General features: G+C 36.4%; 1 protein-coding gene across 5 annotated transcripts in view; it reads left to right on the top strand.

Annotated features, from left to right (window-relative positions):
• Window positions 1–2,858: 2,858 nt before the first annotated feature.
• tpk1 (thiamin pyrophosphokinase 1) overlaps window positions 2,859–20,541 on the top strand; it is a 65,517-nt gene continuing 47,834 nt past the window's right edge. The window contains exons 1-4 of one of the 5 annotated variants that reach the window (XM_052113327.1): window positions 4,386–4,483; window positions 5,301–5,340; window positions 7,364–7,437; window positions 11,657–11,731. In XM_052113327.1, the coding sequence (XP_051969287.1) occupies window positions 7,395–7,437; window positions 11,657–11,731 (118 nt within the window). In that variant the 5' untranslated portion in view covers window positions 4,386–4,483; window positions 5,301–5,340; window positions 7,364–7,394. Of the gene's footprint in view, window positions 2,927–2,947; window positions 3,108–4,285; window positions 4,484–5,300; window positions 5,341–6,043; window positions 6,064–7,363; window positions 7,438–11,656; window positions 11,732–20,541 lie in introns of those variants that run through there. The other 4 variants (XM_052113326.1, XM_052113328.1, XM_052113329.1 and 1 more) reach the window with 4 other exon arrangements.

Below are 20,541 nucleotides of genomic sequence, written 5' to 3'. Positions count from 1 at the left end.
ACCCCTACATTGTTTTTACATTTTGCTAGGTTGCAGCCTTTTGATAAAATACTTAAATTATTAAATTTTTTCACATCAATTTACACTCCATACCCCATAATGACAAAGCAAAAAAACAGATTTTTGCTCTGGACTTCAGACTGAGCTTAAGGTTCACCTTCCAACAGGACAATGGCCCTAAGCACACAGCCAAGACAACGCAAGAGTGGTTTAAAGACAACTCTGTATATATATATATATATATATATATATATATATATATATATATATATATATATATATATATACACTCACCTAAAGGATTATTAGGAACACCTGTTCAATTTCTCATTAATGCAATTATCTAATCAACCAATCACATGGCAGTTGCTTCAATGCATTTAGGGGTGTGGTCCTGGTCAAGACAATCTCCTGAACTCCAAACTGAATGTCAGAATGGGAAAGAAAGGTGATTTAAGCAATTTTGAGCGTGGCATGGTTGTTGGTGCCAGATGGGCCGGTCTGAGTATTTCACAATCTGCTCAGTTACTGGGATTTTCACGCACAACCATTTCTAGGGTTTACAAAGAATGGTGTGAAAAGAGAAAAACATCCAGTATGCGGCAGTCCTGTGGGCGAAAATGCCTTGTTGATGCTAGAGGTCAGAGGAGAATGGGCCGACTGATTCAAGCTGATAGAAGAGCAACTTCACCTGAAATAACCACTCGTTACAGCCGAGGTATGCAGCAAAGCATTTGTGAAGCCACAACACGCACAACCTTGAGGCGGATGGGCTACAACAGCAGAAGACCCCACCGGGTACCACTCATCTCCACTACAAATAGGAAAAAGAGGCTACAATTTGCAAGAGCTCACCAAAATTGGACAGTTGAAGACTGGAAAAATGTTGCCTGGTCTGATGAGTCTCAATTTCTGTTGAGACATTCAGATGGTAGAGTCAGAATTTGGCGTAAACAGAATGAGAACATGGATCCATCATGCCTTGTTACCACTGTGCCTACCTGAGCATTGTTACTGACCATGTCCATCCCTTTATGGCCACCATGTACCCATCCTCTGATGGCTACTTCCAGCAGGATAATGCACCATGTCACAAAGCTCGAATCATTTCAAATTGGTTTCTTGAACATGACAATGAGTTCACTGTACTAAAATGGCCCCCACAGTCACCAGATCTCAACCCAATAGAGCATCTTTGGGATGTGGTGGAACGGGAGCTTCGTGCCCTGGATGTGCATCCCACAAATCTCCATCAACTGCAAGATGCTATCCTATCAATATGGGCCAACATTTCTAAAGAATGCTTTCAGCACCTTGTTGAATCAATGCCACGTAGAATTAAGGCAGTTCTGAAGGCGAAAGGGGGTCAAACACATTATTAGTATGGTGTTCCTAATAATCCTTTAGGTGAGTGTATATTCTGACCAACTCAGAAGCCTTCACTTGTCTGTCCAAAAACAAAAATCAACCTTTGAAGCAATTTACATATTAAATGTACAGTTTTGCCAGGATTGAAAAGTTTCTTTTTTATGATAAAAACAAAAAAACACAACCTCCACACAGTAAAATAAGAGCATAGCACTGCATTGTGGGTTATAATGGTGAAATACCCATAAGCCTTTGTGCTTGAATAAGTATGCATGCTTTGGGAATGCATTGTGGCTACAAAAATGTAAAACAAAAAACAAACAAAAAAACATGTACAAAAGTTTTTATTCAGACTTTATTGAAGTCTTAGTTTAATTAGTGTTGTAGTTTTGTTTTCAATAGTTGTGTTTTGTTTGAAGTCACCATTATGGTGATTAGTGTTCTCTTGAGCTGGCACCTCAGACCTTCTTTATTATTATATTATGTTCTTCCGGCCAGTCAATTTGTGATTAAGTAAAACACGAGTTGATGCACTGTGCTAGTTGGAAGACAAAACTTAAGGTCAGACTGAATATTTGATCCAACTTAGCAAATGGCACTAAACATGTCAATAGTGATGCATTACACATGAAAACATAAAAGCATAAACAGTATAAGATATTTCAGCTAAATTAAATCAGCAAGCTGAGTGTTTGCTGTTTTTATGAATTTACAGAATAACAGAATTTGTTAACAAGACACACACTGACATCAACTCTCGGCATACAAAACGCAACAATGGTGATAATTAACAAACAAACTTTTACTTAAAAAAGTTAAAGCTGAACATTAAAATACAAGCATCTTAGACTGCAACAAAAACAACATCAAAATAAACCAGCAAATAGTAAAAATGAAAGTAAATTCTTCATGCCGCAGTGCATGCTGGGAACATAGCTGTTAATTTCAACAACAGTAGACAGTAAGTAATTTAACAGCAATATGCAGCTAAACTGCAGTTGTATACTGTAGCTGTCAAAAACAGTAACTTGCTGTTAATTTCAAGAATGGTAACAAACCGAATTAATGCTGGCAACCACAGCTGCCAGTAGTTTACTGTTTTTTTACAGGATATTTTTTTTACAGTATAGATAGATAGATAGATAGATAGATAGATAGATAGATAGATAGATAGATAGATAGATAGATAGATAGATAGATAGATAGATAGATAGATCAAGACGCATGAAAGCTTTGATTGAAAATCAGAGTTATTCCATCAAATATCATTTTCTGAACTCTTCCTAAGTTAAAACATAAGTATTGTGTTGTTTAAAAATGAATATGAAAATGATCTTTTTATATGTATATATTTATTTATTTATGCATACAATAAAATTGACTATTTTCATTTTATGAATAACATAATTGAAATAGTGGAGATGTTCTGTCCACCTCTGGATGTCGCTGTTATAAACGTCACAGTTGTTTCTGGAGCTCGAGCGCTTGTCTTGAGGCACTCGTTGGTTGTACACAAATCTGTACTGGTCACATGCTGCTCGGATACCCGTTCAGATACGTGAGTACACCCAACACACATTTGCTGTGGCTTAAGTCTTAGTGAGCTGGCTATCTATTCAGCATTTTGTAGCATCATATTCGCTAGATTTGAACGTTCGAACGTGCATATGATGTCCAAAAATGTCAGCTCTGTAGGTTTTGCAACACCGCCAGTCACAAATAAGGAACAAGTATATGATGTAAACATGTTTGTCTTTTGTGTTCGATAGTGCCATTAATTAATTTTGTGTTCGATAGTGCCCCTCATTAGGATGCTTTTACTGTATCTTCTCTGCCATTTATCTTGGTTTAAATTAACACCGTTTAGTCTGTGTGCTGTCATTTTCAATCATCAGTGTGATACACCGTTTAAATTGAGACCTGCAGCCTCAATGTGTTTAGAGTTAGTGAGCCTTGCTGCAGATAATATTGATGTTTGACTTTCATTTAAAATACATTATCTTTCTTAAGAATCACTTGCTGTGGGATTTACTTTTGCACACAATGAGGATGTTAGTATGTTTGTGAATTGTAATTTGCTCTCTCAACCTGAGAATGAGCTCTTTAAAGGAAAACAAAAACTGATGTCAAACTGTGAAATTCCTCAAAGTCAGATAAATTTTTAGTCAATAGGACTCATTACAAAAACACCCAGAGGGAAAAAGCAACACAACAAGGATCAAATTAATAAAAGACAATGCAGGAAAGAAAGAACTTACTTCAGCCATTGACAAGCCTGAAAGCTGCTCTTAAAGTTCTGTAGTCTACCCCACTCCAACACCAAACATTTTAAATAGATGAATAGAAATAGATTAAATAGTGGTCACCCTGTATAGAAAAATTCACATCTGAAAAAAGATTTTTTCCATATGCCTGCCAATGAATTGTTTCCAATGACATGCACTTTAGGCATTTTTTGTGGCTCTTAAATCACTCGTAAAGGGTCGTAAATTGTTCATCCCATAATTAAAATTCTCTTATAATTTACTAACCCTCATGCCATCCCAGATGTGTATGACTTTGTTCTGCAGAACACAAAGATTGTTAGAAGAAAATCTTAACTCTGTAATTCAATTCAATGCAAGTGAATGGTGATCAGGCATTTGAAGCTGCCAATGCCGAGTTTACACTACACGATTTTAATCCCGATTTTCGGTCGGCGACAGTTTTGTGAAGATCGCCGACAAAAGCCTGAAATCATAGGCAAATCTGAGCTCGCTCCCGTGAGAGACTATCGCAATGTATGAATTATCAAAGACGCAATTTGAGAGAAGCGCTTCGCCGATGTCAGCAAGATATCTAGAATGTTAAATATCTGGAGCTGTCTGCTTTTCCAAATCGCACAGTGTGAAATATGGGACGTTTCAGTGGGAGGAGTCCTGATGTACCTGCAACAGAACATCAACTAGCATGGCTGTGGTATCAAGAAAGTCTCATTGGACCGAAGAATGGAGGAAAAATTAGTGGAACATTGGCAGGAGCACCAGTGCCTATTTGATGTTTCCTCTGAACTGTACCACAACCGGGTGGAGAAAGAGAAGATTTGGAGAGAAATTGCCAATTCTCTTACAGTCAGGTAAGCAGATAGGTACTTTTTCATATTGTAAGCAGTAAAATATATGATGCCTTTTGGCGATTAAATATTAAATAAAATACACATCATATTCATGCATTTGTTTTCGTATCTCGGATCACTTTTCGTGTGTACTTTGTTGTGAAACGTAATTGGGAGTCCAGGCAGAGTCGTTGGGGATTCTTCAATAGTGAAATGTTTTGTAGTCTTCATCCCATCGCCGATTCGTCGTGGAATTTGAAAACGCTACGACTTCCATGACATGACATGACAGACATTTCTGTAATATGAACATTTCCACGATCCGACGTCTTTGAAAGTTGTGTAGTGTGTAGGAGGCATAAAAGGAGATAAAGCCAGCATATAAAGTAATCCATAAGACTCCAGTGGTTTAGTCAATGACTTCTGATGTGATCCAGAGCAAAATGTAACTCCTTATTCACTGTACATCTTGCCATTGCAGTCTCTTGGCGCAATCATGATTTCAAGCTCGTTTACACTTTCCTAGTGCTTGACGCACGCTCGAGTGCAAAATGGCGCTATAGGAAGTGCAATCGAGCTTGAAGTCATGATCGCTAAGGAGACTGCTGTCAAGATTTATAGTGAAAAATTTGTTTTATTTTGGTCCATTCTCACACAAAACCGACTGGATCACTAGAAATGACATTGGTTGAACCATTGGAGTATGATGGATTATGTTTATGCTGACTTCATATGATTTTTGGAGATTTCTAATTTCTGGCCACCATTCACTTGCCTTGAAATGACCTACGTACAGAGCTAAGAAATTCTTCTAAAAAAAACCTTAATTTGTGTTCAGCAGCAGAAAGAAAGTCATACACACCTGGGATGGCATGAGGGTGAGTAATGAGAGAATTTAAATTTTTGGGTGAACTATCCCTTTAAGATTTACCCAAGTTTAAAGCTGCATGTATCAAGGAATTAATTATTGTTATTAAATAATCTAAATAATGCATTTCATACAATAAAATACAACTTTGTACACAATTGCAAATTCCTAAATACAACATGCACACACATCTTCAAGGGTTTCATAAATGTAATATCTAAAGTGGAAAATTTGGTTTGTTTGTTAGAATTTGATTTGTGTTGCAATGGCTAGGATGTGCATGTTTCTTTGGTCAGATCAACACAAGATTAGGACAGCTGTGTGATGCAGCATTTAGACTAGTACTACTCATGTTTGACAAATTTGTGGCATCCTCATGTGTTAGATATGGATTTGTTTCCAAGACCATGCCAAACTTCATTTTGTCAGTTTTAACACCTCCTAAGTGATTAAGGTCCATGTCACTGAGGAACAGTTCCTTCTTTCATATTGAGGAGGTGCGATGACTTTTTGACAGCACTCATCAATAGTGTTGCAGGTGGCAGGTTGGATTAACATCTTTTAGTTGCTGTGTTGATCCAAATGACAGAGTGTTAGAGATACACCTCAGTACTGGCATTGATCTTTTACTCTCAGCCGGATTGATCCAAGTAATGACATTTATATATTTATCTTGCACACAGCTCAGGGAGATGTCCTCTCAACTAAACCGATGCTGTTACAAATAGCCAGGGTGAGATATGTGTATTAGAGTGAGATGCGACAATCAATTAAATGTCTTTTGCTGGTTAAAGAAGCTTGAAACCTCTCCGTTTATCATTTGACAATTTTTGAAACTTTTAAAAAAAATTATAAAAATAGACTTCGTATTATTGTACGACTCTCTGGAATACTTAATTTTGATTGGCAAACGGCTGCATTATGCAGTCAAATATTTTGTATAATACACTGTTGTCCGAGGCAACATAGCTGTGCTAGTCTCTCATATTACTTTGTCATCACTTTTTTTTTTTTTTTTACTCAAATCAATATTTCGTATCCAGTTAATGATTACTTCTTATAAGCAGATGTGTAATAAGAAGTCAGGGTTTATTTTCTGATAATGTCCATCTGACTAGACATTATCTCTTACATATGTTCTCACATACTCTAGTTTCTGTTTTTGCAAACCTTGGCACGTTTGCAAGGCTCGGCACATAAGCTGCATTAATGATTAAACAGAATGTAATTACTCACATTTCTGCATACTCATGCCATGAGCTATAAAGCTCAATGGTATTTTACAAATTATTTGATGCTATCATCTCAAATGTTAGATGTAAAGGCAATTGTCAAATTTACCTAAACTTAAACTTGGATGCACACTAGGAAAAAGTGATAAGAAAAACCATCCTGATGTCTTAGTTTTTCATTTTTTTCACACACAGGCCAGAGAGGTCAAAACACTAGGCGTTTGCAAGTATTTTTCTGTTGGTGTTAAATGAACAGATCAATAGCTATGCAACATATTGGGCATCCTAATTTTGATTTTAAGCTCCCGGATCAGTTTATTAGACCCTTTTAACCTTAACTGCTTTGTGTGGAGCTGCTAAACAGATTCCAGTTCAACTTAAATTTAACACATGCTATATCTTAGAGGCCCTGTGGTAAACTACTAGTAACATATTACAGGAGCAGGGTATGGGCAGGTCAGATACTAAGTTGTTAGTAGACAAAGCTGGGAAGAGAGTTTGTATAGACTAGACCGTGAATGAAGGGTGAGTTTTTTTTTTTTGTTTGTTTATCCTGTTCAACATTTCTTCCATTTTTATGGTTTCTATGTTTACCTAATAAAATTATGTCTTTTAGACATTTTAAAATGGTCTATTGTAATTCACTTTTCAGTTCTATTGTCGTACCTGTCACAACAGAAATCAATTTTTTTGCATGACATTTAATTTGACAGATCTTCATTGTATAGAAACTACAGTATTGTGTTTCTGTATTTTAATATTTGAAAGGTTAATTTTCTTTTATTGTCAATTCTTGCTTAGTTGATGAATCCAGCTTATTACAACCACAGACATGGATGAAGATTTTGCTCCATTAGATTGCCTCTTGCCTTCAGGTATTTACTCATTTAAAACTAATTTTAAATTCTGAATATATTTAGCATGGTGTTTCTTCTCCATGCATGCATGCTTTTACTTGTGGTTCCAAAGAGCATAAAATACATGTATCACAGATGGTCCATATAGTTACATTGTTAGGCTTTAATATGGGGTGTACATTTGTACATGGATTCTTTTTATGTGTTATGTATTTATTTATTAGAATCTGTTACGTCCAACACATCCTAGCTGAATTTGAATTAAAATCTTGGTTTTATTTCAGTAGTTTTAATCCACTATGGCTATTCAGTTTTTAATCCAGCCTGCAGAAATGTATTCAGGTGTGGCAATGATGTTTACGTTTAAAAAAGAGCTTCAAAGAGATGAAATGGTTCTTTTAATAAATGTTTTTTTATTTCTGCTTTTCTAAGCATATCTACAGGTTAAGACTACACCAGTATTATCAGAATAGATACATAAAGATTATGGCAAATGTCTATTTAGCATCTTTTATCTAATCTTTAAACATGTGGGTTGATATTTGCATTAATTATTAGTACTGTAGATTTGATTAGGCATCATTTTATTGTCATGGAGCAGAGTACAAGTATAGTGCAAATGCATTATTACATGTATCAATAGTATGCACATGCAGTATATTATTAGTTCTATTACAACAGTACATCAATTTTTATTATGTGGATTGTGTTATTTCATAGGCTTACATTTATTGTAAACTTGTACATTTTAATTCATTTAGAGTTAAACTGATAAAATAAGATGCAGTATAACTTTTTGCAACATTGCGTGGGAGATATTCACTCCACTTCACTCCAGACCAAAAAAAATTATTAAAACTAGCCGAATTAACACTTCCTCCCTGGAACTTTTTACTTCAAAGGTCAAGCAAGACAGGCTGTGGCTTGTTTTTTAAAGGATATAGTACTGTAAGCAATTTGAGCTAATGAGCCTAGTCAAGTTGCCTTACTGCAGAGATGGATAACAGATTGATAACAACAAAAAATTGGGGTAAAACCTCTGGTTTTTGAGAATTTGAGGGCAATCTGCAGCAAAATAAAAGTAATGCGCCATAGAAAAATTACAAAATGGCAAGTAACCAAGCTCTAATGATTGGCCATGAACTGCAACCACGTTTCCAATGTGTCTGAGACGTTTATGCTCATTGCAGTAATGAATGAATTCTCAATGACTAACATATGTAGTTTTGTGATATCATTATCTTCCCTGCAAAGTTTCAGCAGCAAGGTGTTGAAAAGGGTTTAGTTCTTTGCTCCAAGGGTGTTTCAAATTGCTTTTGCAGCTTTTGATTTATAAGACCATCCAGTAAATGAATGATACATTTCCTTCAAAGAGCCTGGCATCATTAAACACTTTTTCCCTCTTATGAAGAGCTGGTGTTACAGTTGATCTTGCTGTGCTTAAGTTTTAGACTCAAGGGGTTTAAAAACAAAAATACTATGGCATATATGAACTCATGTGGCCTTAAACTTCTCCAATATTTTTTATATACCTACAGTAAAATGAAAACTAAAGACATGGCCTAGAATATTTGGCCTAGTCTAAAAATATGCCATTCTCAATTCATGTCTCAGCGTGTGCTTATAATTTTTTTATTCATACATAATCAATAAATGTATGTTTAATGGAGCGCTGTTTAGAATAAGAAATTGCATTTCATGTCCCATTCATTCCAATTTGTGAAATAATCAAACCAAGCTTGTTCATGTCTTGAATTGCAAATGTGTTGTGTCCTAATGAACAGCAAGCTCTCAACTAATTTAGTATATGGTAATTTCTGTGTATTTCAATTGATAATTCCCAAGTCATGATGAAGGAAAAAAATTCAAATGTGCAAAGTGTCCTTGCTGCTTTACATACTGTACGGAGAGAAAGCAGCCATAAAGTATAAACATCCGGAAACATCCTTAACACATCAAAACATGCTCTGTCAAAATGTAATTGGGATTCAATAGTTCTGTGTCTAAACTGCAAAAACAGATGTTTTACAACTGGTGCAAAATACAAATGTTGTTTGTTATTAGTTTTGCCCAGAGTCATCTACCTTTTCCAAAGCAAAGGGTGATATTCACACCTTACGACCTCTATATTTCCCCAGTCTGTTCTACAAGATGTTTTCTGTTCACGCCTGCTTCTAGATATGATTTATTCTGAGAGAGTTTTGACTCTTTAGTCCATGCATCCCATTTACTTAACCTGTGATTTGGTTAATTCACATCTAGAAACATTTTTGACATTGCACACTAATAAACAATGTTTTAGTGCTGCTTTGGGCAGTCTGCCAACACTTACGGCATGGAGAGACTTTGGGGATGTTTTTTGATTAAACATCATTCTGAAAGGTTGATTAGTTTCTGTGTTCAATTTGTGCACAACTTGGCTCTAAAATGTATAGCAATTAAATGTGTGAATCCTTGTTGGGACTGATTTTGTAGGCCGGGATGCCGTAGAGAATATTTTTTTTAAAGATTAAAAACAAAGTTATAGAGCAACCAAATTCTGTTTGGATATGGATTTTTAGGTGAGACTGGCTATGTGTCCTGGTGTCATTCCCACATCCTCTTCCTGTCTTTTCCTGTTCTCCCTCTACACTGAAAGTAACGGCTAGTAAGATTTACTTAGAAAATAAAAAACATTTTTACTTAATATTTATGTAAGTAAATCTACATATCCTTTTAGGTTTATAGTTTAACATGAATTGTATATTTGCAATACATGTAGGAAATCATGACCACTCACATAAAAATGAAGACTCCAGTCATGTCAGTAACCTTATAAAAGCTGTTTTATTCTACATGGAGAGGGTCCGCACATGGGGGCTGCCATGTTACTCTATCTGTTACAATCCTGTTATTTGACACTTTCACTCATTGATTAAAGTATTCATGGCTGACTGAATACTACCTTTCTACAATGGCATATGAAACTGAAAACTATTGATTTTAAATGACGCTGCATCCAAGCCACTAGGTGTCCGTGTAAATCCAAGTCACTGAGTGCACCCTTAAGTAAAATTTATTTATTTTATCAGTGAAAACTTTTTATATTTATTTATTTTTCTACTTAGAATGAATACATCATAATCATAAATAATATTACTTATAAGCTAGGGCATTAATTTGTACATGTTTGAATGTAGAATTCACATTATATTTTCAAGTTCACATTTTAACTTATTCAATGTAGAAAGCACTTAAACTTTTCTGCTAAATTTACTACACCACAAAATATATTTTTCAGTGTAATGTTGCTGTTGAGAAAAGGGGGGGAACACTTTAATAGTTTATTTATATTTAAATATAATAATTTTATAGGATAACTCTTAAAAAATATATATATTAAGAACATGGCCATATATCACCCTATAATCAAAGAAATTTAAATTATCTGTACAGTATGTGTTGCTAAATGTAAATGAAACCAATTTTAGAACCACTGACATTTGTTGCATCTTTTGATGTTATTTTCTTAACAATTTCTTAACAAAACCTCCTTTAAACAATTTGCATTAAAGTAATCAGAGTGCTTTTTCTGCATTGTATTAATGTAAACAAATGTGGTAAATTATTTAAATTGAAAAGAATTACATTCTAGATACATTTTTATAAAAATACAGCATTAGAGTAAATATAATCCAATCATTGAACAAACCATCTACAGAATGTTTAAAAAATAATAAATGGTCCAAATAGACTTCTTTTTTGTTCTTGCTAAATATGTGTTCCTTTTTGTGAGTGTGAGTGAAATATGACCTGCACATATTTTCCTTGGATTCACCTTATTATGTAAGTGAATTATTGCAATACCAAGCTATTTTCTTTTACATTTAAATAGTTGAGTAAAAAAATAAATGTGTAAATTTAATATTACAGTTTTCTTTGTATTGCCACACATATTGCATATCTAGCAACTGTGGAAATAACTGCAGAGTATTTGTGTTTAGGTAATTAACAAAACCATTAACTTCTATTACAGTTATTACTCTTGCTGTTTTCATTACTTGCTACTATTTAGACTTGTGTCTCACCAGATGAAACCCAATATCATTTTTTTTTTTTTTAAGAAATTCTTTCAGGTTGCATACTTAAATGAGTTTAATCTTAGACCTCACCATATGCACAGAGTGCTTTTGAAATATAGCTTCCCATTAATGTACAATTTCACTGTATGTTTTTTTTTTTTCTTATTTTTCAACAGGAAAACAGACTATTTGCTTGGTTATCCTTAATCAGCCGTTGGATGAACAGTACTTCCATGCAGTTTGGAATAAAGGTATTGATTTTGTGATGAATATCAGACATTAGCCTTTGATTTGATGCTTGTCTTTGCTTGCCTGTCTTGCTTGTCCAGCGTTCACTGGTGACAAAACCTGGCATAAAATCCTCTGGAAAAGGTCAGCCAGGCCTAATTGGTGATATATAAGCCATAATGCATTGGTCATCTGTTTCGACCCCAATGGATGAGCTATGATCACTTCTCTCTTATATTATTTATCTGTCTTTAGAGTGCAGGATGATTTCAGGACCCTTTGTTGATTGCACCCAACATACATTTTCTATTGCAGTCTGAACATTAGCTTAGATTATGACTACAGTTGAGACTACAGAATGTTCCTTTACTTACAATAGTTTTCACATGTCAGAAGAATCAACCATTCAGCACTGTGAAATAAGGCAAGAAAATGCCTTTTGTATTTGTTCTGTAGAACCAGCTGGTTTTAATGAAGACTCTCTTGTCTTCCCTTCAGATGGTTCATTGATGCTTGAATCAACCTTTGTTTTCAGGGGAGGGGAACACAGTTATAATGTGGGCAGGAGTTTGTCAACTATTGTATGAGCTGCTGTTTGTTTCAAATGTTTATCTAATTTTAAAACTGCAAAACTTGATCTTGTAATTCCTCTCCCCTTGCATCAAAGTTGCTGTGCATTTTTCATGCGGCTTTGCTCTGGAGGAAAAGCAGGTGGAACTCAAATGTGTTGCTGTGAGCAGAGCAAACACATCCAGATGGTTTACCTTGAGGGACCAGAGCAGGGTGCTCCACCCCTCCTCTGGTGAGCCTCAGAAGTTAAGGCCTGTGGGGCCATGGCACCATTGCCTGCTCCCTTGAACTGGATGATTAAGGACAGCTCTTTTTTTTTTTTTTGACTGATTTCAAAACTGCCTTTAAAAGTTAACTTTTCTTAGGTCAGAGTTGATGAGTCCAGTTGTGTCATTAGCAGATAAATGTGTCAGCAAATGCTTTGTGACTTATTAGAGTAGTAGTATCAGTGGCAGATTTAGGCATGGTCGACATGGGCAGTCGCCCAAGGTGGCACAACTTTGGGGGCGTGTTGAAGTGGGTTTCGCACAGGGAGCCAAACAAGCTAGACCCTCTACTGAGTAGAATTGTACAGTACATAGATGTCATAGACCTTAGTAAGAGAAGGTGCCAGATTTAATTTGACGTTAACAAAAACAAGGCTGTGAATGATGGAAATACATACATGTTATTATAGGTTTTTTTTTTTTTTCAACCAAATTCGGACCAATGTGCCGAATTTGTAGACAAGCTGCGCCATGCGCTGGATACTCAGAACATTTCCTGTGCTGTGCCACATACCCCTTGATCTCCAGCTAGCGAGAGATTGCATTAAACATTTTTTGTCTTAATACTGTTTCGTTATGGTTCACTTTGTGGTCATGGAACCCTGGAAATATCATGGGAATTTTAAAATAATATATTCCAAGCCTGGAATAATCATGGAAAATCTTAGTCCGAGAGAATTCTATTGTGAATATTTCTAGTTCTGCTCTGCTCAAAAATATTTCATTGTATAGACATTGCTGTTGTGTGTAAAGTAAAACTTGCTATAGTTTAGTGATGTGAATTTATTCTTTTGAGTTGGTTCTTCTCAATTAATCAGTCAAACCAGTTCACAAATGTATCTGAATGATTAATTAGCTAAACAATCTGAATCAAATGATTTTTAGAAATCCTTATCATTGTCACAAATGACTGGATTGGTCATGAAAAAAAATCATGGAGATTCCAACCCGATTTCATAAAAAGTTGTATGAATTCGTACGAAATCTAGATTTGCAAAAGCCAGAATGTGTAATGTGTAAATAAGTGAAAGTTCTGCATGTCAGACATGATTATTAATTTTGTGCCTTAGCCCAAGCCCCATATCTAAACCAAATCATAAAGTAGAGTCTATAAGGGTGATCTGAAGTGTAAATAGCATGTTTTGTATGGCGGAAGAATGTAATTGTCAAGTTTTGGTAGGAGACGAGGGAGAGACACCTGATTGGCTGTTGCAAAAGTTGTACAAATTCATACGAACCAAGTAAGTACTATTGGATAAGTAAAGCCAAGTTTCTCGCAGAAAATGGATGTGAAACAAATGGAAAACAATACAAAACACCAGAAAATACAAGTCACCATATGGTAGTCTTAGTCCAGCTATATCTTAGTCACTTCAGATAAGCTGGTCCTCTCCACCATCCTGTAATACTGGTATTCATTCAACTCAAGTCAAGTCAAGTGGTTTTTATTGTCGTTTCAACCATATACAGTTAGTACAGTACACAGCAAAACGAGACAACGTTCCTCCAGGACCATGGTGCTACATAAAAACAACAAAGGACCAACACAGGACCACATGAGACAACACAGCGAAATAAAATACCTATATAAAAAACCTATATATACCTATATAAAGTGCACGTGCAAACATGTGCAAAAAGTACAGGACAGTACAACAAATTTCTGACAATGAACAGGACAATAGACAGTGCAGCACCGACCAGTACTCAGTGCAAAAAGATGACAGTTTCTAAAAATGTAAACATAACATACTATGAGATAATGTTCTATGCACATAGCAGTTATTGAGGTAGCAGACAGTTATAAAGTGACAGTAATTAAAGTGCAACTCAGGACACGTGTGTGTCAAACCAGTCTCTGAGTATTGAGGAGTCTGATGGCTTGGGGAAGAAGCTGTTACACAGTCTGGCCGTGAGGGCCCGAATGCTTCGGTACCTCTTGCCAGACAGGAGGAGGGTAAAGAGTTTGTGTGAGGGGTGTGTGGGGTCGTCCACAATGCTGGTTGCTTTATGGATACAGTGTTTTTTGTAAATGTCTTTGATGGAGGGAAGAGAGACCCCAATGATCTTCTCAGCTGTCCTCACTATCCTCTGCAGGGCTTTGTGGTCCGAAACGGTGCAAGTCCCAAACCAGGCAGTGATGCAGCTGCTCAGGATGCTCTCAATAGTCCCTCTATAGAATGTAGTGAGGATGGGGGTTGGGAGATGTGCTTTCCTCAGCCTTCGAAGAAAGTAGAGACGCTGCTGGGCTTTCTTGGTGATAGAGCTGGTGTTGAGGGACCAGGTGAGGTTCTCCGCCAAGTGAACACCAAGGAATTTGGTGCTTTTGACGATCTCCACAGAGGAGCCGTCGATGTTCAGCGGAGTGTGTTCACCTTGTGCTCTCCTAAAGTCAACAACCATCTCTTTTGTTTTGTCGACATTCAGGGACAGGTTGTTGGCTCTACACCAGTTCATCAGCCGCTGCTAAAGGTAGTGCTTCTAACTTCCTGCTTTAATAAAAGCTTGGAGTGTAGAATAAATTATCTGTTAAAGTGTAGACCTGGGTAAAATTTTCTGCATCCATCTTAACCTCTCAACTCTACTCAGGATGAAGAAACCAACTTGAAAGGAGAATTAACCTTGCATTTTCCTCTTTAACCGCTCTGCCCTCTTTGATTTACAGAGGCCAAAGGCTTCACTTCACTTCCACTGCCAAAAGACCTTAAATCAGTGGCAGCAAAGTCTGCCTCATCAATATTTGTCCTTCATAAAACACCAACCAAGTAGCAAAAGTTCATGACAGGGAAAGGAAGCACAAAGGTGGATTATGAAGTGTTTATTTACAAGGTTATCTGTACCACACCAGGGTTTCGCAAATGATTTACCACCTCTAGCATCTCCACCCATTGTAATGCTGCCTCACCGAAAAGTGAAAATGTCTTGTTGTTTGCTATATCACCTCAACAGTTAAAGGAATAGCTCACTCCAAAAAATTAAAGTCCTGTCATAATTTACTCATCCTGATGTCATTCCATACTCGTATTCCTTTCTTCTGTGAAGCACAAAAGGAGCAATTAGGATAGTGGCTAATTTTAAAGCTTAAAAAAGGGTATCAAATGTAGTCCGTCCAACTTGTGCATCATATTCATAAGTCTTCTGAAGACATACGATAGGTTTGGTCAGAAACAAGTTGAAATGTACGTTATTTTACCATGAAAATCTTTACTTCCACTATGGCTCTTTCCACGTTCATGAGTGCATTATAGAAGAACTTGTGCTTTTTCAACTGTCAGCATGAGCCTTTGTGACGTGCTTCTCTCTTGAACTCATAAATGTGCAAAGGCATCCACAGTCCTCATTCTTTCTCTTTTATCACATGAAATTCAGACTGCTATCTCGCCACTCAGCTAAAAAATGTCTTATTACCTTTGCATAGCTGTAGATTCAGCAGCAGCACTAGAAAAACTGAGATTAGGAAGTAGATGATTGGTACTGACATACAAAGTATAATTTTGGGATGTGATATGCCATGATTTAAAGTGGTTTCTTTGTTTAGCACTAGTTTAAAAATGATTTGATGCAGGGCTTCTAGTTCAGTGTTTACACATCTAAATAGTCTAGCATCTGAAAAAGCCCAAATCTTTAGCACGTTGACAAGGGAAAGCAAATGTTTCTCATGGAAGATCACATAAACTGCAACTGTGATTGAACCAACAGGTTATATTTACAGCACGGTTAGAAAAGAAATCTTAAGTACCATCTATTTTCTAGGTCCACAGCCATAGATGTAATTTTATCCCTCTGCATGTGGTTAAGTCTTCATACTGAAGTTTTCATATTAATATATTTGCCTGGTGTCCAAATAATGAGTCATTTGCATTCAGCACTGTGCTTTCAAACCTTGTTCCTGGCTAATGTTCACTGTTACACTGAATTACGCCCTGTTTTCTGGTTAAAGATGTAGCACACTGTTACTTTGATAGGATCTTTACAGGAGAGATATTTATTCAGCTCTCAAGACTGCATTGAAAGCTCCAGGATAATGGCACTATGAACAAATGATGATTTCTTTGCCAGACCAATTTGGCTGTCTGGGAACTAATGAATGACTGGCATGGGCGAACCATCATGATGTTTTATTTCAACTGAAGAGCAGATGTTTTTGCAATGTCTTAGTATTTTTTATCAAGGTCATTAAAGAGAGAAAGAGAAACTCATGAACCTTGCACCATTATAAAGTTCTGATGAAAGGTGTCCAACATCCTCACCCTATTGATTTCATTAGACATTCAGTAGCTGTAGTCCATCATTAATTGACTGTAGAACAGCCTTTAGACTGCACTTAAATACTAATAACAAAAAATACAGAGGCTGACTTTCAGTTAAGGCTTTCCAGAGAAGTTTACAAGTCTCTGACATAGAGTCCAAGTCGAATCTGAAGGGTTTTGTCACGTGTCTAAGTCAGGTTTTAATTCTTTCAAGGCTTCAAGTCTAAGTAAAGTCTCAAGTCAAATGTCTCTTTTGCTAACAATTATATGCCATGTATGCACTATTTGCTGCATGTTAGTTGAATAAACACTTTTGCAGGACAATTAATTTAATATATATATTTTTTAATATGTTATTGCAAGATATTTCCTAAGAAGTGAGCAAATGATATTTCATAGAAAGAAGCATAATAAAGTTCACAAAGAGCTGCCTTGTATATAAAGAGTGTTGCTGTATTCCGATAAAGTATTTTTCATGTTGACATAAACACACGAGTCAAGTCACTAATCAATTTTTTGTGACTTTCTAATGTCAAGTCTATAAATTTCCATGTCTATCTTTGACCAAAATCAGGTCCCAACCTGGTAACAGATGGGTTTTGCTGAACTATGCTCAGATTCAGAGAAAACAGAGTGACAAATGTCAACATAATCACACGGGAACTCGATATGTTGCTTCCGAATGTTCCAGTACCCTGACATCAGCCTCATTATGCCAAGTTACTGACAAGTGCCATCTCCATTCGGGCGTTTTTGCATTTGATCGAGTGTGTTTACAATCTCCTGTGATGCGACTGACAGTAGCGTTGTAAGCAGAAAGTGACCACATTGCCTAAAAACATGACAAACCTAAATTTGGGGTTCCATTTTCCCACTAAGATTACATATTTACTCCACTGACAGTTAAGTTTATGGTTGGGGTTTGGATTTGGGTGTAGAGTAAATAAAATATGCATTCTTCACTGTATCAAATCATTTACAACTTAAAACAACTCACAACATGGGGGCCTGGGTAGCTCAGACTACCACCCCTTGCAGTCGCGAGTTCGAATCTAGGGTGTGCTGAGTGATTACAGCCAGGTCTCCTAGGCAACCAAATTTGCCCGGTTACTATGGAGGGTAGAGTCACATGGGATAACCTCCTCGTGGTCATGATTAGGTTTTCTCGCTCTCAATGGGGCATGTGGGATGTTGTAAGTTGGAGAGTAGCATCATGCTCCCTTGCTGTGAGTCTCCGCAGTGTCATGCACAGCGAGCCACATGATAGGATGCTCTGACTGACTGTCTCAGAAGTGGAGGCAACTGAGACTTGTCCTCCGCCACCCGGATTGAGGTGAGTAACCACACCACCACGAGGACCTACTAAGTAGTGGGAATTGGGCATTCCAACTTGGGAGAAAAGGGGGAAAATTTATTAAATTATAAAAACAATAAATTAAAAAAGGGTCAACCTACTGTCTCTGAATTCACAGTGAGAGAAATCTGGAAAACTGCAGTAACTACAAAATCCATGAAAACACCAAGCGATTTTTCTCAGTTTCAATGCTGTTGGTGTAGTTTATGCATGTTGTCTTTGCAGGACAGCACACTGGGACACAGTTTGTGGACAGAGGAACTTTCCATCCGTTATCACAATGTGTAGAACAAGCGCAACTGAAGTCATGTGATCTACAACTAGTTGACTCAAGACCCAATGCATTGACTAACAATTTTAGTAAGAAGCCTTATCAAGTGTATAATCTTACCCAAGGCATTGTTTAGAGATGGAAAAGGTGGAAGTTATGTTCTTCCAGTCTTCCAGAGCAAGACAACCCTTGTAAGCAGGAATTAATGTAATATTTTCAAGAGTAAAGAATCTTATTGAGTCATTGAAAGTGAGTCATGGGAAGTGAATGTCGTTTTTGTGCTGTTCAAACACCTTCACCCACTCCTTCCTGTCACCAAGTGTGCAAAGCTGTAGCAATTAACCTGTACTCAGGGCTGGACTGGGAAGAGAATTCGGCCTGGGATTTTACATGGCAACTGGCCCAAAATTGTTAAGCTGGGGGCATCCGTTCTGCATAACGCAACGGCTCATTTTAGCTTATCGTGGCCCATTCAGCACATTTCACAGCAAACACACCAGCCCGCTCTGTTCTCCTGATGGCCAGTCCACCCCTGATAGGCCACAAAGTGCATCGGCCCACTAGGAAAATGCCCGGTATGCCAGATTACCAGTCCAGCCTTGCCTGTACTGTTGTTTTAAAATTTCAAACTTTAAAATGTATTCATGGCTCCTTGTTCTTGGCACCTAAAACAAGAGGTTGTTTTTAACAATATACCCAAGGCCTACATGTGTCCATTAGGATTTCAACCGTGTCGTGCAAGCACATTCCATTATTCATGAGGCATATGATGCAGTTCTTATTCTCTTGTTATTTGGCCATAAACCAACTGTGCTGACAAGATTACGTTTGTCTTGGCATGATCTTTGTGACAATTTCTCACTCTCACAGGCATAACACCTGAATTATTGTCCCAGAAAATCTTCTGTTTCACGCAGCCATGAAAATGTTGCCTCCATTTTCCTCTGAACACATAAAAAAAAATATATGCATAAGACATAAGTCACCTCTGTTTGTTTATGAATGCGGTCCCATTGTGTGATTTTTAAAGAATAGAATTGTAGGCTTATAACCTACCTACTTGTGATAAATGGAAGAAAAATCTTCAAAGGAAAGCAGTCACTCTCAAAGCACCTGGTTTAAAATAACTAATGAATTCAGCAAAAATGAACAATGATTTAAATTCATGTTTGTTACCTCTTGCTATTGTCAAGAGAGTGAATCCCACATCTGTCTGCTTTAATTCATAAGCTACAAAAAAGTCAGAGCACTTCCTCTGAACTTCTGATCATGTCAGACTTCAAAGTCTGCAGGATTCTCATTTTAATGTAACTTTTAGATTTTTTTTTTATACACATACCCACCTGAACATATGGTGTGACATATTTCTCAGATTTGTCAGCCTGCACTGAATTGGCAAACTAGTTTATGGATAACGCTTTACTTCTGTATAAACTGCATCATAAAGATGTATGTGTATATATATATATATATATATATATATATATATATATATATATATATATATATATATATATATATATATATTATACATAATGCCTTAAACATATTTTCATGCATTATATATTTTCATTATTGTAACTTCAGTTATTATTTTTAACTATTCATGCTTTGAAGAGTATTATTTATTTAAAAAAAGATTATAAATTACAAATGCATTATACTCCTTAAAGGTATAGCAATGAATGGGCACAAATTTTGACTAATTTTAATACAATCAGTTGGTCATTATTGCTAAATAAACCCTGACAGAGTGATCAGGATGATTCAAACCGAAGGAGGCTTGTATCAACTTCTAGTGGTGTATTTTGAGATACTAACATGCTGAGTGTACGTTATTCCACATATTACATGCAGGTAGTACATTCATGAAATATTGATTTGAGTTCAAATTATGTTATAATGTGAGAAGAGACGGACCTCTTTAAAGTGATCTAAAAAGAAACAACACAAGAAGTCGTTCAAGAAATAAAAAAATAAATAGCTCAAAACCATGTGTTGAAAATTGGTTACCTGGGACTACAGTCAGTTTAGCAGTGATTATACAGACATGTTTGACTGCAGAATGCCATGATTGACTAAATCTACTACATTTTCTAGAAAACTATGTTATAATAAATTT

The sequence above is a fragment of the Xyrauchen texanus genome, chromosome 41 (assembly GCF_025860055.1).
Source record: "Xyrauchen texanus isolate HMW12.3.18 chromosome 41, RBS_HiC_50CHRs, whole genome shotgun sequence".
Taxonomy (NCBI): domain Eukaryota; kingdom Metazoa; phylum Chordata; class Actinopteri; order Cypriniformes; family Catostomidae; genus Xyrauchen; species Xyrauchen texanus.
Note: the sequence above shows the minus strand (reverse complement) of the source record. Positions and strands in the feature narration are given on the sequence as shown.